Source organism: Selaginella moellendorffii, unplaced genomic scaffold (assembly GCF_000143415.4).
Source record: "Selaginella moellendorffii unplaced genomic scaffold, v1.0 SELMOscaffold_12, whole genome shotgun sequence".
Lineage (NCBI taxonomy): Eukaryota > Viridiplantae > Streptophyta > Lycopodiopsida > Selaginellales > Selaginellaceae > Selaginella > Selaginella moellendorffii.
In genome coordinates, this window is record NW_003314273.1 from 2,750,450 (window position 1) to 2,767,477 (window position 17,028).

General features: G+C 43.9%; 4 protein-coding genes, 2 non-coding genes and 1 pseudogene across 8 annotated transcripts; 4 read left to right on the forward strand and 3 right to left on the reverse strand.

Moving 5' to 3' along the window:
• The first annotated feature begins 132 nt into the window (after window positions 1–132).
• Window positions 133–1,758, forward strand: LOC112346110 (pentatricopeptide repeat-containing protein At4g02750-like). The gene has a single exon (XM_024674214.1). The coding sequence runs from the start codon at window positions 133–135 to the stop codon at window positions 1,756–1,758; it is 1,626 nt and encodes a 541-aa protein (XP_024529982.1).
• A 674-nt stretch (window positions 1,759–2,432) lies between these two features.
• TRNAA-UGC lies at window positions 2,433–2,505 on the reverse strand. Its single transcript has one exon. It is a non-coding gene; the product is annotated as a tRNA-Ala (tRNA).
• Window positions 2,506–3,583: 1,078 nt separating this feature from the next.
• LOC112346111 (pentatricopeptide repeat-containing protein At4g02750-like) lies at window positions 3,584–5,248 on the forward strand. Its single transcript, XM_024674215.1, has one exon. It carries the CDS (start codon window positions 3,584–3,586, stop codon window positions 5,246–5,248), a length of 1,665 nt encoding a protein of 554 aa, XP_024529983.1.
• Window positions 4,952–6,745, forward strand: LOC9646697 (DNA-binding protein RHL1). 2 transcript variants are annotated; one of them, XM_024674248.1, is made up of 7 exons: window positions 4,952–5,392; window positions 5,448–5,611; window positions 5,670–5,780; window positions 5,843–5,929; window positions 5,979–6,169; window positions 6,227–6,412; window positions 6,456–6,745. In XM_024674248.1, the coding sequence occupies exons 1-6, from the start codon at window positions 5,254–5,256 to the stop codon at window positions 6,375–6,377; spliced, it is 843 nt and encodes a 280-aa protein (XP_024530016.1). In that variant the 5' UTR covers window positions 4,952–5,253; the 3' UTR covers window positions 6,378–6,412; window positions 6,456–6,745. The 2 variants fall into 2 exon arrangements, with proteins under 2 accessions (XP_024530016.1, XP_024530015.1); XM_024674247.1 differs by having other exon boundaries at window positions 6,227–6,739.
• A 39-nt stretch (window positions 6,746–6,784) lies between these two features.
• Window positions 6,785–6,857, reverse strand: TRNAA-CGC. Its single transcript has one exon. It is a non-coding gene; the product is annotated as a tRNA-Ala (tRNA).
• Window positions 6,858–10,259: 3,402 nt separating this feature from the next.
• On the forward strand, window positions 10,260–12,644 carry LOC9660056 (annotated as a pseudogene).
• A 3,687-nt stretch (window positions 12,645–16,331) lies between these two features.
• LOC9660057 lies at window positions 16,332–17,012 on the reverse strand. 2 transcript variants are annotated; one of them, XM_024674251.1, is made up of 2 exons: window positions 16,848–17,012; window positions 16,332–16,796 (listed from the first exon to the last, which is right to left on the reverse strand). In XM_024674251.1, exons 1-2 carry the CDS (start codon window positions 16,952–16,954, stop codon window positions 16,400–16,402), a joined length of 504 nt encoding a protein of 167 aa, XP_024530019.1. In that variant the 5' UTR covers window positions 16,955–17,012; the 3' UTR covers window positions 16,332–16,399. The 2 variants fall into 2 exon arrangements, with proteins under 2 accessions (XP_024530019.1, XP_024530018.1); XM_024674250.1 differs by having other exon boundaries at window positions 16,332–16,534; window positions 16,586–17,012.
• Between the last annotated feature and the right edge of the window lie 16 nt (window positions 17,013–17,028).

Sequence of the window (17,028 nt, forward strand, 5' to 3'; positions counted from 1 at the left end):
AGCGTGAGGAAGGCCCGGGCGATTTTCGACGCCATGCCGGGCTCTCGCAGGGATTCCTTCGCGTGGGTCGCGATGCAGTGCGTGTACGCGCGCAACGGCGAGTTGGACGAGGCCAGGGCGCTGTTTGATGCGATGCCGGAGAGGGATCTTGCAGCATGGAATGCCATGCTTTCAGCATTTGCCCGTCTGGGGCATTTTGAAGACGCGAAGAAGCTCTTCAGGATCATGCCAGAGAAAAATTTGATATCGTGGAGCGTGATGCTCGATGCGTTCTCCAAAGAGGGCGATTTGGATCGAGCTCTAGAGGTGTTCTTTTCAATGCCGCAGCACGATTTGGTCGCGTTTAACACGATTGTCGCGGCATTTGCCCAAAAGGGGGAAATTGATCGGGCTAGAAAGATCCTAGAATCAATGCCCGAGCACGACATAGTGACGTGGACGTCACTGCTGGCGGCGCACGGGAACCACGGTGACGTGGAGGCTGCCAAAGAAGTCTTTGACGGCATGCATTACAGAAGCCTTGTGACGTGGAATGCCCTGATGGCAGCATATGCCCAGAACGGGCATTTGGAATCTCTTGATTCGTTTTTCACGGCAATGCCAGAGCGGGATTTAATCTCCTGGAACACTCTACTCTCGGCTTTTGCTCACGGAGGGAATCTAAAAGGCGCTCTTGAAATATCCCAAGCGATGCCACTGAAGAACATAGTCTCCTGGACTTTGCTGCTAGCAGCATATGCCGAGAATGGGAAATTTTCCAAAGCTCGCAGATGCTTTGAGGATATGCCCCAGAGAGACCTGGTTTCATGGACGTGTATGCTCGTGGCATATGCCCAGAGCGGGTATCTCGCAGATGCCCAGCGAATGTTTGAGAGTATGCCACGCCACAATCACGTTGCGTGCAGTGCGATGCTGGTGGCATATGCCCAAAACGGGCAGCTCGAAACAGCGAAAGTCATGCTAGACCGAATGAGAGAGAGGGATTTTTTCTCGTGGAACGCAATGCTGGCAGCATATGCCCAGGCGGGGCATGTCGACCATGCAAAGGAAATGTACGACAATGTGCCGTACCACACCCTAGCTTCGTGGAATTCTATGCTGTGTGCGTACGCATTAAATGGTTACGTACAACAGGCTCTTTGTGTTTTTGAGAATTCTCGAGAAAAAGATTTGGCAACGTGGAATGCACTGCTTGCTGCATATGCCAGAAACGGGCACCTGGATTTTGTTGACAGACTGTTTGTGAAGATGCCGGAAAAGGACTTGGTTTCTTGGGGAACGCTCCTGAATTGCTACGCTGAGAAGGGATACTACAACGATGCGTGTCAAATCTTTGATGAGTTGAGGGCTATCTACACTGCGGACGAGGGGTGCTTCACTTCGATTCTTATTGCTTGCAGCCGAGCCGGGAAGCTCTATGCTGCTCGATCCTTGAGCTTGAGCATGGTGGGCGATTACAAGCTCAAGCCCTCCAAGCAGCACTTTTGCTGCCTGGTGGATTTGCTGGGCCGATCGGGGCACGTTTTAGACGCTGTGGATCTTGTCAATAACATGCCTTATGAGCCTGATGTTCTAGAATGGACATGCTTGCTTAGCTCTAGTTCTAGTAGCTCATCACTTGGAGTTCAGGCAGCAAAGAGAGTTTTCGACAAGGATCAAGGAGAAGGCCATGCCTTTGTGTTGCTTGCATCGAATCTAGAACAAACTAGACTTGTTTCACAGTCAGATCTTGATCCACACCTTAGCTTGCGCGCTTAGACCATTGTTTCATCGTGTGGGCAGCACACTTCTCCATCGAGGTTTCTTGCGAACTTGTTGAGATCGAACAATTCGCCTTCGAATTGTGACATACGAGGTCGCCCGAGATTGGGTCGATTCTTGGGATGCAACGAGCAGCCATGAAGCTGGAGTCGAGCATCTTGCGGTTGTATTGCTTGCAGCTCGTAATCATGGTGGCAAATTCGTCCACATAGCCGATAATGCTGCAAGTCTCAAGCCAGCCGCCGCAAGGCTCTTGACAAATGTCATAGAAACAACGCAAATGAGAAGCAAACCCCCCCCCCCCCCCCCCCCCAAGAGAAACAAGAAATTGTGCCAATAAATAGAGAAAGAAAAAGAAAGAAGCCCCCGAATCTTCGTTTCAATTACTAGAGTCGACCGTGGATAATTGAAAACAACGTAGGAAAGAAGAAAAAGAAAAAAGAGAGAGAGAAACAAAAGAAAAAGCTTCGTCCGTGGACCATTGAAAACAACGTAAACAATGGACGTATGTGATATAATGCATGACAATTTGGACATATGTGATGGTATAATATATGCATGCATGACAGGCGGCAATCGTGAGAGCGATTCGTTACTTGCCAGGTTATTGAGATCATCACTGCAACAATGGGGATCAGTGATGGATTTTATATTATCGACACTGATTTTTTTGGAGGTGAGGGGTATCGATCCCCTTACCTATCGCATGCAAAGCGATCGCTCTACCATCTGAGCTACACCCCCTTAACACACTGATACATTATAAATGTGGCACAGATTATCTGGAAGTCGCGAAACTGTGCTCCAATAACATGCAAAGCCGCAATAGCCAAGAAACTCGATCAAAACCCATAAATCATCCAGCCTTTTCAAGAGCAAAGCTTGCGAGGACGCCTCCTTTAAGAAGCGTAAATAGAGCCTCACGTTAGATTATCTGTTCTTCTTTCTTTTTTCTCGGTCAACTTTCGGGAGGAAGTAATCTTCATTTGAGCTGGACTTCTGTAGCTCTTGAATGATCAATCAGTGGGACTTGCTGTAAGCTCGTCAAGCAATGTCAAACACAGAATAATCCATGAAGAAATATCAACTACTATGGATAATGAAAGTTTGCACTGCTTGAGATCGAATTTAGAACAAACTAGAGTCTTGGTTCATAGTTATACAACTTAGCTTGTGCGCTTAGACCAGTGTTTCATTGTGTGAGCAGCACACAAGCCGTCCATCGAGATTGCTTGCGAGCTTGTTGAGATCGAACTCTTCGCCCTTCGAATTGCTGCAAATGAGATCCTTCGAGTTTGGATACACTCCATGATCTTTGGGTTGCAAAGAACAGCCATGAAGGTGAACCGTGTTTGGTGCCGTTGTATTGCTTGCAGCTCGCGGTAATGGTGGCAAATTCGTCCTCATAATGGATAATGCTGCAAGTGTCAAGCCAGCGGCCGCAAGGCTCTTGACAAAATGTCACAGAAACACCGCAAGTTAGAAGCAAACCCAAGAGATGTAAAAGAGATTATGCCATCACTAAAAAAAACTTAAGAGAGAAAAACTTGCACTTCATGGATACTAATTTTTATTTATATCACCAGAGTTGAAAACAACGTAGGAAAAGTAAACAAAGGTATCGATTTAGATGATTATTTATAATGAAAGGCGGGATCTTCTCGAGGCAATTCAATCATGCTCGAGCCTCTTGGAAGCCCAAAAGCTACACTCGATAGCCAAACGAGTTTTGAGTTCGAGGGATACCTTTGCCATAAACAAACTTGTTGAAATGTATGGCAAGTGTGGGGGAATACAACACGCTAGAATAGTTTTTGATAGCATGAATGAGAAAGACGCATATTCCTGGGTAATTATGCTGTGTGTATATTCCCAAAACGGGCATCTGCAGGATGCTAAGTTCCTGTTTGACATAATGCCACAATGGGAAACAGTGTCGTGGAATGCCATGCTCGCAGCATATGCCCAAACTGGGTATATTGACCAGGCCAAGGTGCTCTTTGACTCAATGCCGGAAAGAAGTTTGGTGACATGGAACTCAATGCTTGCAGCATATTCGCAAACCGAGAATCTGGACGACGCTTGGAATATCTTTGCATCTATGCCTCTACGGGATCTAGTGTCATACAATTCGGTGGTTTTAGCATTCGCCCAAAATGGAGATTTTGCAAGAGCGAATGAGTTTCTCCGCTTGATGCCAGAACACACTCTTGTTGCATGGACGACAATGGTGGCTGCGCTTGGGCGGCACTGCGAATTGGAATGGGCAAAGCAAATGTTTGATTCCATGCCTCTGCAGAACATAGTGACATGGAATGTGATTCTGGGAGCATATGCTGATAACGACCATCTAGAGGAGGCAAAGATTGTGTTTGAGGCAATGCCGGAGTGGGATCTTGTCTCATGGACTAGCATGTTTTCTGCTTTAGTTCGCGGGGGCAATTTGGGTCAAGCCAAGCTAGTTCTCCGGTCAATGCCAGTAGTCAACTCGTTGACATTGACCACTGTTCTGGCGGCGCACGTCAACGCCGGTCAACTCGCGGAGGCTGTGCAGGTCTTTGAGTCAATGCCCGAGAGGGACATGGTTGCGTGGACGGCCATGCTGGTTGGATATGCCCAATCGGGGGATACGAGACTCGCAAGGAATATGCTTGAAAAGATGCCAAGATGGAATGTGGTAGCGTGCAGTGCCATGGTTTTAGCATATATTCAGCACGGCGACGTAGAAAACGCGCAAATAATTTTATCTGAGATGCCCTTTCTTGATAGCATTTCGTGGAATTCAATGCTCTCAGTATATGCCCAAGGAAGGGATCTTGAACATACCATATACGTGTTTGATAGCCAACCTGTCAAGCCAGTAGCGTCCTATAACCTAATTCTCTCATCGTTTTCGCAAAATGGTTTTACAGAAATGGCTGTGAGATTGTTTCATTCAATGCAGGAAAGGAATCTCGTGTCCTGGAATGCAATGCTTGCGGCGTATGCCCACATCGGGTATCTTGATCGATGCTGGAATCTCTTCGAGGCACTTCCAGAGAGAGACACTGTCTCGTGGGGCACAATTTTAGCTGCAATTGCGGAGAAAGGTGATTCGAAAGACGCATTCAAGATTTTTAGCAGCATGAATCTGATCGGCACAACAGCTGATGAAGCTTGTTTTGTATCACTTCTCGTGGCCTGTAGCCGTGGAGGCAAGCTCTACGCGGCCAAAACGTACTTGGCTTCCATGATCCTCGACTTTGGACTGAAGCCCTTGAAGCAGCACTACTGCTGTGTGATAAACTTGCTGGCCAAAGCTGGGCACCTTGACAGTGCTGCGAATCTTATCAATGAGATGCCTTTTGTGCCAGATGCCCTAGAGTGGACGTGCTTGCTCTCAGGAACTTACAGTGGTGGTAGAATTTTGGGGACCAATGCCGCAAAGAAGGTTGCGAGTCATTTAAATGGCCACTTTTTCCCGCCAGAACTTATTTGCCCTAGCTAGGGCTCATGAAGCATGGCGCCAGTGAAAATCCGGAGCAGCAGGCGATCCAGGAAGAAAGCGCTCGTCTCCGCAATGCCGCGATCTCCCGCGGCCTTCTCGGCCGCTCTGCGGCATCGCCGCCGCAGCTGTTGCTCCCATCCAAAGGTAGGCACCATATTCGCCGAGACAGACAACAATCGATTTTCTTGGGAATTTCTAGAGCTTTTGAAGTGCGATGGCAAAGACATCGTGAAGAAGGGGACCAGGAAGAGCAAGTTCTTGTTCTCGTTTCCCGGGCTTGTGGCTCCTGTCGCTGGTGGAAAATTTGGGGATCTTGCTCATCTAGACACGAAGAATCCCATTCTTTATGTCGATTTTCCAAAGGTGCGGTATTGTTTGAGAGAGGAGAGAACGATGAAAAATATCTCTGGCTGGATTCCAGGGGCGCATCAAGCTTTTCGGTACCATTGTCTATCCCAAGAACAAGTATCTTACCTTGCAGCTAACGAAGGGATCAAAAAGTGTTATTTGCGACGATGTGATAGAATCACTGGTAAGCAAAACATAATTTTTTTCAGGAAAGCAGCTTGAGGCTGACCGGTCTGCTAATTTCAGGTGGTTTTCTCCGAGTCCTGGTGGATTGGAACGAAAGAAGAAAATCCCGAAGAGAAAAAACTAGACATGCCGAAAGATCTTTGCGAGGTATTTTGTATAATTCCTAAGGAACTCTATGGATTCGGTTGTCTTACAGGAGAAGCACACGAACTATAGCTTCACGGCTGGTGCTGGATCCGATTCTAAAACAACCACACAAGCGCAAAAGCTAGCAGCTAGTGTCAGCACTTGTACCTTAAAGCAGAGCACTTTAACGGGCTTCCAATCGCCTAGCTTGCCTGAAGAACCGATTCGTCAATCTGTGCGTACTTCTGGCCAGAAACGAAGGTAAGACAACTTGAGTTTATATCCCTCTTGACAATGATTTTCCTGCTACCATTCCAGCTATTCGGAAATTGATATCTCTGACGATGAGATCGACGAAGCTGACACACCGAAAGCGGCCAGCACTTCAAAGTCTGAAGCCTGTCCAGAGAGGAAAGCTGGGAAAAAGGCCACGATTCTAGACTTTATGGTACGCAAGCCAGCGCTGTAGAGAGACAATTCACGCTTTGGAAAACAAGAACCAAGGTATGGAATTTCGGACGGAGTGTTTTTCTTGTTTTCTTTGCAGGCACTACACTCTTAGCGTCCCAAACTAAACTCCCAACTTGGAAGATGATTTGGAATAGCTGGTTTTATTCACTGATAGCAGCATACAGTGGTGCCAGCTATGTTACTTGCCAGGTTAAAGAGATCATACTTGCAACGACCAGGAAGGCATTTTATGAATAAGGAGCTTCGATTCACGCAAATCGCCATTCTTTGTCTTGCATTTTGCTGTGAGACTTATCAATTTCAAGCTTCGCATGAAAGTAGCCACCGCAAGCATTGGTAATTACGCAAAAGCAAATTCGAGATGGACTTTTTCTAGTCTCTACTGATGTCTAATAAATAGACTTTTGGAGGTGAGGGGCATCGATCCCCTTACCTATCGCATGCGAAGCGATCGCTCTACCATCTGAGCTACACCCCCTTAATATCACACTAATAAATTTCTAAGAAGAGTATATAGACAAGTCCAAAATACCTTTGTTCCAAACGATCACTTCTGGATCGATGGATGTTTGTTTTTCTTTTCTTTTGCTTCAGGTGCAAGCAATATAATGGCAGCAAAAAACATGTCTCCACTTGTTGCAATTGCGAAGAGTTCGATCTCAAAGCAATCTCAATGGAGGCCTTGTGTGCTGCTCACATGATGAAATACTGGTTTAACCGCACAAGCTAAATGGGCCTATCAGTCTTGTTGCTCTAGATTTGACGCAAGCAACATGAAGCCATGGCCTTTTCCTTGAACGAAATTATCATCAAGAGAAGTTGATATTTCTTTCCTTTGGTTTCTCTCTTCATGGCTTTTTCTGCTACAAAACTCCGCTTCAAATATGACGCATCTCTCTTTTCTTTATTCTTCCTTTGGAACTGTGTGATAAACTTGCTGGCCAAAGCTGGGCATTTGAATGTGCTGCAAATCTTATCAATGGTCGTATGCTTTGGACCTGGTAGAATTTTGGGGACGAGAGTCATTTAAACGGCATTTTTCCTGCCAGAACTCATTAGCTATGAATGGCGCCAGAGAAAATCCAGAGCAGCGGGCGATCCAGGAAGAAAGCGCTCGTCTCCGAAATGCCGCAATCTCCCGCGGAATTCTCAGCCCTTTCGTGGCATCGCACCGCAGCTGTTGCTATATTTTAGAGATAGGATTCGATTTTCTATGGAATTTCCAGATGTCATGGCGAAGACATCGTGAAGAAGGGGACCAGGAAGATCAAGTTCCTGTTCTCGTTTCCCAGGCTTGTGGCTCCTGTATTCTTATGCCGATTTTCCAAATGTGTGTGAGGAGGAAAGGATGAAAAATTATTTTCTACCTTGCAGGTGTTATTTGCGATGATGGAATCACTGGTAAAAACAGTTCTTCCCGAGGAAAAGTTGCCAGCAGCTTGAGGCTGACCGGTCTACTGATTTCAGGTTGTTTTCTCCGAGTCCTGGTGGACTGGAACAAAGAGAAAAAACTGAACACGCCTAAAGATCTTTGCGAGGTACTTCGTAAAATACCCTACAGACTGGATCGTCTTGTAGGAGGGGAACACAAACTATAGCTTTATGGCTGGTGCTGAATCGGATTCTAAAACACCCACACATATGCAAAAGCTAGCAGCTGCTGTCATCACTTCTACAGCACTCTAGCTTGCTTGAAGAACTGCCAAAGTATATTTATTTCTAATAAACACTATAAACCTGGTGCGTACTGTTGTGAGGGAATCTTGCAATTGCCCCACACTCAAAATCTCATTAGAGAACTCTATCTCTCACTGAAAATGTCACAAAAAAATGTGTGATCAAATCTCATATTTGCGAATATCTCTGGCATCATTCCAACAGGTGACCACAGTAAGATTGTGCAAATGGCTAAGTCTATCAATAGAAGAGAAAATGAAAAAAAAAATTGTAAAACAAATGTATGGACTTTGAAGGAAAAAAAAAAGGAAATTATTGATTGGTTGACTGATTATTATTACACTAATAATATTAACAAGTATTAAGATCATTATGCATTATCTCCTTAATGACCTTTGTCGTTGACAAAGAGTGCAAACTTAATAAAATAATTATTGCTTAGTGGTTTCAATAATTTGGTATTTCAGTTAAGAATATTAACCTATAGTGGTAGTTCTACCTTTTAACTTTTATTCACACTAATAAGAAGAACCCTATGAAAGCAATAAAAATATCCTTATGTATTAAGTATATTTCTATAAATATATTCTAGAATATTAGAGGTTATAAAATTTATAGTGACATTCTCTATTGCATGTCAAATATCATTTATTTATAAATATTTGAATGTTAAGTGTCATTAGCCTCTCAAACTATTTATGTCATGACATTCGATTCAATGCCAAATTATTCCTTACATTTTACTTTCACCGCATGAAAAGTTGACCAAGACAACTCTGACACAGGGTGTTAGCTATCTTAATGGAGGTTAGTCAGAGAATCCTGGATTTCTCTGTTCATCGCATGGAAAAATTTTCTCTTGATAAGGCTCGGTGATTTTCCTACTCCAGGCTAAGACGATGGCTGTTGCGGCTTTGCCTGTTGCTGGATCACAGTTTTGTGACTTCCAGGCCGTAGATCTCACTCTTTCCAGCTCGGGAGTCTTCAGCTGTGGGAAGTATACAGTCCGGGATGCAGAACAAAACCAAGTTTTTGCAGTGGATGGGAAATTTGGCTGCGGTCGCCAGCGGAGAGTTATGGATTCCAGTGGAAAGCTTCTTCTTGTGCTCCAGAAAGAGGTGCTTGAAACGCATCTTTCTTTTCCTTTCGAATTCTCAGAAAACCGTTAGGCAGGCATGTAGTCTCCAGAACAAGTGGAAGGTTTATCTCGACGAAGACAAGCTCCTCTTTACAACGAAGCGGCCTTTCTTCTTCCGGCTAGAGTTATGCGTGGATGTGTACCTCGGGGAGAGCACCACGCCCGATTTCAAGCTCACTGGAAGCGTCTTCACCGGGAAATACTGCTTACACAGGACTGATACTGGAGAGCTGATTGCAAAGGTATGTCTCTCTTTTCTTCTTCTCGAAGAGACTTTGAGTTTGATGAACAGGCAAGGTCCAAGAGGAATCTGGCATGCGGTGCGAGCTACAGCATAGAAATTGAGCCTGGAGTGGACTCGCTATTTGTGGTTCCAATGATTTTAACCATAGTGGGACGTCAATTTTCTGGCTTCATTCCATAGTTGAGTTCATTAAATCCAACTTTATGCAAGTTCATCATTACATAATATCGCGAAATCTTGAAACGGGAAAATTTCACTTCTAAACAGTTTCTTCCAGGCAGCTATGGCGGGCATTGGTTAGTGGTTTCTATCGACATTCTTGCCCGATTGCTTGTTGAAGCTATAGTGGCCCATGGTGATCAACTCCCCTGCTGGGGTGATCCTCACTCATCCTCGGACATGGAGCGTTCGAGGTACCCATCGATTAGGCTTAGTGCCCAGCGTATCGCAAATAGCCCCAATCGCGCGCACTCCTCCAGCTTTGTTTGGGGATGCGGTGCTTACACAGTTCCACAGTTGCGGTATTTTGCGTACTGATAATGGAAGAGCTATGTACTGCCGTTAAGTTGTACTCCATTTTTCGGCTTTAGCCGCGATTTATACTACAGTGTTTATCTTTACGACACGGGAAAAAAAAACACGAAATTATCCCTTTGGTTGTGTTTTGTTTGGTCCCACTCATTGATTAGCCGTTCCCACCAAGAGTTAAAACGCGTCTTAGAGGAGATTAGTCAGAGCATCCTGGATTTCTGTGTCCTCGCAAGCGTGAAGAGCTTTGCTCTTGAAAAGGCTTGGTGATTTTAAACCTCCAGGCTAAGGCTATGGGTTTCGATCAAGATGCTGCCAAGGTTGTTGCAGCTTTGCCTGTTGTTGGAGCACAGTTTTGCGACTTCCAGGCTGTGGATCTTACTCTCTCCAGCTCGGGAGTCTTCAGCTGTGGGAAGTATACTGTCCGGGATGCAAAACAAAACCAAGTTTTTGCAGTGGATGGAAACTTTGGATGCGGTCGCCAGCGGAGAGTTATGGATTCCAGTGGAAAGGTTATTCTCGTGCTCCACAAAGAGGTACTAAACCAACTCTCTTTTCTCTAAATAGTAACCCGTTTGGCAGGCATTCAGTTTCCAGAACAAGTGGAAGGCCTATCTCGTCGAAGACAAGCTTCTCTTCACAGCGAAGAAGCCTTGCTTCCGGCTAAAGTTCTGCGTGGACGTGTACCTCGGGAAGAGCACCACGCCCGATTTCAAGCTCACTGGATGCGACTTCACCGGGAAGTACAGCTTACGCAGGACTGATACTGGACAGCTGATTGCAAAGGTATGTCTCTCTGTTCTTCTGCGAAGAAGAGATTTTGAGATTGATCCACAGGCAAGGTACAAGAGAAAACTGGCAAGCATTGCGGGACGCCACAGCTACAGCATAGAGATTGAACCTGGAGTGGACTCGTTGTTTGTGGTTTCGATGTTTCTAGTCATGAACGAGATTTACCTTGACAAACAAAGAGTTTAAGTTTATATTCGTGAGTGTTTAATTGACCTTCATGGTTATAATATATTGGTACAATAATGTCTCCTTCAATTGGCCCACCATGCTCAAAAGAAGTGTCTAAGTGAAGTTCATATTTGATAGGCATTATTCATATAGCAAGTTATATATAATGCTAAGCATAAATATGGAATGGAAAATATTGAGTAAAATCTCTCATGTTTATCCGCACGGCCATCTTGCACATGTATATGCAATAATTTCCAATCGCTAGATTGGAAAAGTATATTCTAGCAAGTAGGAACTCTTTGGAGCTTAGGAAGATTAAACATCACATGTTGGAAATAAATTTAATAGAAAATGTAGGAGGGATTGAAAAGTTATTCACCCTTGGGTGATTTTTGGAAGGGATGACGATCAACTGTAGATCTTCTGTGGCTGCCAAAGCAAAGAATGCCTTGGCAACTATCAGCTCTAGGTCCATACAAGAATCTGCTCTTGAGATACATGAGAAATTTTTAGTTCATATAGCTATTAAAGATGCATATAATAGAATGATAAACTTGAGATCAAAAGATGATAGTGCCATTAATGATATAGAAAAAGCAATTGCTAAAGTAGGCTAATATGATGAAAGTAATTTCTTTTTGCTCACAAAATAATCTACCCCTTCAACAAATGCCTGATTAAGGTAGGCACCATATTCACCGAGACAGACAACAATCGATTTTCTTGGGAATTTCCAGAGCTTTTGAAGTGCGATGGCAAAGACATCGTGAAGAAGGGGACCAGGAAGAGCAAGTTTCTTGTTCTCGTTTTTCGGGCTTGTGGCTCCTGTCGCTGGTGGGAAATTTGGGGATCTTGCTCATCTAGACACGAAGAATCCCATTCTTTATGTCGATTTTCCAAAGGTGCGGTATTGTTTGAGAGAGGAGAGAACGATGAAAAATATCTCTGGCTGGATTCCAGGGGCGCATCAAGCTTTTCGGTACCATTGTCTATCCCAAGAACAAGTATCTTTCCCTTGGAGCTAACGAAGGGATCAAAAAGTGTTATTTGCGACGATGTGATAGAATCACTGGTAAGCAAAACATAATTCTTTTCAGGAAAGCAGCTTGAGACTGACCGGTCTGCTAATTTCAGGTGGTTTTCTCCGAGTCCTGGTGGATTGGAAGGAAAGAAGAAAATCCCGAAAGAGAAAACTAGACATGCCGAAAGATCTTTGCGAGGTATTTTGTAAAATTCCTAAGGAACTCTATGGATTCGGTTGTCTTACAGGAGAAGCACACGAACTATAGCTTCACGGCTGGTGCTGGATCCGATTCTAAAACAACCACACAAGCGCAAAAGCTAGCAGCTAGTGTCAGCACTTGTACCTTAAAGCAGAGCACTTTAACGGGCTTCCAGTCGCCTAGCTTGCCTGAAGAACCGATTCGTCAATCTGTGCGTACTTCTGGCCAGAAACGAAGGTAAGACAACTTGAGTTTATATCCCTGACAATGATTTTCCTGCTACCGTTCCAGCTATTCGGAAATTGATATCTCTGACGATGAGATCGACGAAGCTGACACACCGAAAGCGGCCAGCACTTCAAAGTCTGAAGCCTGTCCAGAGAGGAAAGCTGGGAAAAAGGCCACGATTCTAGACTTTATGGTACGCAAGCCAGCGCTGTAGAGAGACAATTCACGCTTTGGAAAACAAGAACCAAGGTATGGAATTTCGGACGGAGTGTTTTTATCATGCCTGCTTGTTTTCTTTGCAGGCACTACACTCTTAGCGTCCCAAACTAAACTCCCAACTTGGAAGATGATTTGGAATAGCTGGTTTTATTCACTGATAGCAGCATACAGTGGTGCCAGACTTGCCAGGTTAAAGAGATCATACTTGCAACGACCAGGAAGGCATTTTATGAATAAGGAGCTTCGATTCACACAAATCGCCATTTTTCTTTGAGACTTATCAATTTCAGCTTCGCATGAAAGTAGCCATCCACCGGAAGCATCGGTAATTACGCAAAAAAACAAATTCGAGATGTAGATAACTAACTATATACTGATGTCTAATAAATAAACTTTTGGAGGTGAAGGGCATCCGATCCCCTTACCTATCGCATGCGAAGCGATCGCTCTACCATCTGAGCTACACCCCCTTAATATCACACTAATAAATTTCTAAGAAGGTATATAGACAAGTCCAAATTACCTTTGTTCCAAACGATCACTTCTGGATCGATACACTCGGATGTTTGTTTTTCTTTTCTTTTGCTTCTACTATATGAGCTCCAAGTAATATAATGGCAGCAAAAAACATGTCTCCACTTGTTGCAATTGCGAAGAGTTCGATCTCAAAGCAATGTCAATGGAGGCTTTGTGTGCTGCTCACAGGATGAACTACTGATCTAACTGTGCAAGTTAAGTGGGCTATCAAGATACAAATCTTGTTTGCTCTAGATTTGATGCAAGCAACATGAAGTCATGGCCTTCTCCTTGAACGAAATTATCATCCAGAGAAGTTGATATTTCTTTCCTTTGGTTTCTCTCTTCATGGCTTTTTCTGTGTTTGACATTGTTTGTTGAATAGTACTTGATTAGATTTTCCCCATTCAAGAGCTACAAAACTCCGCTTAAAAAATGACGCATCTCATTCCTCCTTTAAAACTGTGTGATAAACTTGCTGGCCAAAGCTGGGCATCGCATCTTGAATGTGCTGCAAATCTTATCAATGGTCGTGTGCTTTGGACCTGGTAGAATTTTGGGGACGAAGGTCATGAGTCATTTAAATGGCATTTTTCCCGCCAAAACTCATTTAGTTAGGAATGGCGCCAGAGAAAGTCCAGAGCAGCAGGCGATCCAGAAAGAAAGCGCTTGTCTCCAAAATGCCCCAAACTCCCGCGGAATTGTCAGCCCCTTCGTGGCATCGCACCGCAGCTGTTGCTATATTTTCAAGACATCGTGAAGAGGAAGATCAAGTTCTTGTTCTCGTTTCCCAGGCTTGTGCTCCTGGTTTTTTATGCCGATTTTCCAAATGTGTGTGAGGAGGAAAGGATGAAAAATTATTTTGGTCGGATTTCAGGGGCTGTACCATTTTGTAAGTATCTTACCTTGCACGCCTAAAGATCTTTGCGAGGTACTTCGTAAAATACTCTACAGACTGGATCGTCTTGTAGGAGGGGAACACAAACTATAGCTTTATGGCTGGTGCTGAATCGGATTCTAAAACACCCACACATATGCAAAAGCTAGCAGCTGCTGTCATCACTTCTACAGCACTCTAGCTTGCTTGAAGAACTGCCAAAGTATATTTATTTCTAATAAAAACTATAAACCTGGTGCGTACTGTTGTGAGGGAATCTTGCAATTGCCACACACTCAAAATCTCATTAGAGAACTCTAGCTCTCACTGAAAATGTCACAAAAAAATGTGTGATCAAATCTCAATAATGAAGCAGAGTAAGCTTGGAATCATACCAACGAAGATTGCGCAAATGGCTAACTCTATAAATAGAGGACAAAGGAATTGAGAGAGAAAATGGAAAAGAAAATGTAAAACAAACAGGAATTTGAAAAAAAAAGGAAATTATTGATGGCATAGCTTGATTGGTTTACTGATTTATTATTACACTGATAATATTAACAAGTATTAAGATCATCTCTTTATGACCTTTGTCGAGTGCAAACTTAACAAAATAATTATTGATTAATGATTTCAATAATTTGGTCAAGTAAATATTTCAGTTAAAAAAATTAACCCATAGTGGTAGTTCTACCTTTTAACTTTTATCCACTACTACTACGCTACTGATTGAAAACTAAAAATATAAGACTGAAAAATTTTCATTAACATATAATATATTATGATCTTATGCTTCTAGTTAGGCTCCCAAAAACATGTTTTATTACCATGATAATAATATTTAATTATAAAGAAAATCATATGATAGTACTTAAATAACAAAAAAACAGATTAAATTAGTTAGTGGTTAATAAATAGTTGATCAGTTTTTACAAACTGAATGCCATTAACACAGGTAATACTGGACAAGGGGAATAAACATGGGAGATTTTACTGAAATATTCATGCTTAGCATTACATATAACTTGCTATTGGAATAATGCCTATCAAATATGAACTTCACTTAGACTCTTATTTTGAGCATGGTGGGCAACCAATTGAAGGAGACATTATTGTACCATCCGAGCTACGAATATATTATAACCATGAAGTTCTATTAAAACACTCATAAATATAAACTTAAACTCCATCACCACCACCACTTGGAGCTGGTTTGTCGAGTTAAATCTCGTTCATGACTAGAAACATCGAAACCACAAACAACGAGTCCACTCCAAGTTCAATCTCTATGCTGTAGCTGTGGCATCCCGCAATGCTTGCCAGTTTCCACTTGTACCTTGCCTGTGGATCAATCTCAAAATCTCTTCTTCGCAGAAGAACAGAGAGACATACCTTTGCAATCAGCTGTCCAGTATCAGTCCTGCGTAAGCTGTACTTCCCGGTGAAGTCGCATCCAGTGAGCTTGAAATCGGGCGTGGTGCTCTCCCCGAGGTACACATCCACGCATAACTCTAGCCGGAAGCAAGGCTTCTTCGCTGTGAAGAGAAACTTGTCTTCGTCGAGATAGGCCTTCCACTTGCTCTGGAAACTAAATGCCTGCCAAACGGGTTACTATTTAGAGAAAAGAGAGATGTTTTAGTACCTCTTTGTGGAGCACGAGAATAACCTTTCCACTGGAATCCATAACTCTCCGCTGGCGACCGCATCCAAAGTTTCCATCCACTGCAAAAACGTCGTTTTGTTTTGCATCCCAGACGGTTTACTTCCCACAGCTGAAGACTCTCGAGCTGGAGAGAGTGAGATCCACAGACTGGAAGTCTCAAAACTGTGCTCCGCAACAACCTTGGCAGAATCTTGATCGAAACCCATAACCTTACCAAGCCTTTGCAAGAGCAAAGCTCTTCACTGACTAATCTCCTCTAAGACGCGTTTTAACTCTTGGTGGGAACGGCTAATCAATGAGTGGGACACAACCAAAGGGATAATTTCGTGTTTTTTTTCCCGTGTCGGTAACTACAGTATAAATCCCGGCTAAAGCCGAAAAATGGAGTAGAGTACACGCTGGACCTCCAGTGTACGCAAAGACGTAGGAAATACCGCAACTGCGTAAGCACCACATCCCCAAACAAAGCTGGAGTGGCGCGCGCGATTGGGGCTATTGCGATACGCTGGGCACTACCTCAAACGCTCCATGTCCGAGGATGAGTGAGGATCACCCCAGCAGGGGATTTGATCACCATGGGCCACTATAGCTTCAACAAGCAATCGGACAAGAATGTCAATCCAATGCAAGGAAACCGCTAACCAATGCCCGCCATAGCTGCCTGGAAGAAACTGTCTAGAAGTGAAATTCTTCCGTTTCACGATTTCGCCATATTATGTAATGATGAACTTGCATTTAATGGACTCAACTTGGGATGGATCCATTAAATTGACGTCCCACGATGGTTAAAATCATTGAAACCACAAATAGCGAGTCCACTCCAGGCTCAATTTCTATGCTGTAGCTCGCAACGCATGCCAGATTCCTCTTGGACCTTGCCTGTGGATCAAACTCAAAGTCTCTTTGAAGAAGAAGAAAACATAGACATACCTTTGCAATCAGCTCTCCAGTATCAGTCCTGTGTAAGCAGTATTTCCCGGTGAAGGCGCTTCCAGTGAGCTTGAAATCGGGCGTGGTGTTCTCGCCGAGGTACACATCCACGCATAACTCTAGCCGGAAGAAGAAAGGCCGCTTCGTTGTAAAGAGGAGCTTGTCTTCGTCGAGATAGACCTTCCACTTGTTCTGGAAACTACATGCCTGCCTAACGGTTTTCTGAGAATTCGAAAGGAAAAGAAAGATGCGTTTCAAGTACCACTTTCTGGAGCACGAGAAGAAGCTTTCCACTGGAATCCATAACTCTCCGCTGGCGACCGCAGCCAAATTTCCCATCCACTGCAAAAACTTGGTTTTGTTCTGCATCCCGGACTGTATACTTCCCACAGCTGAAGACTCCCGAGCTGGAAAGAGTGAGATCTACGGCCTGGAAGTCACAA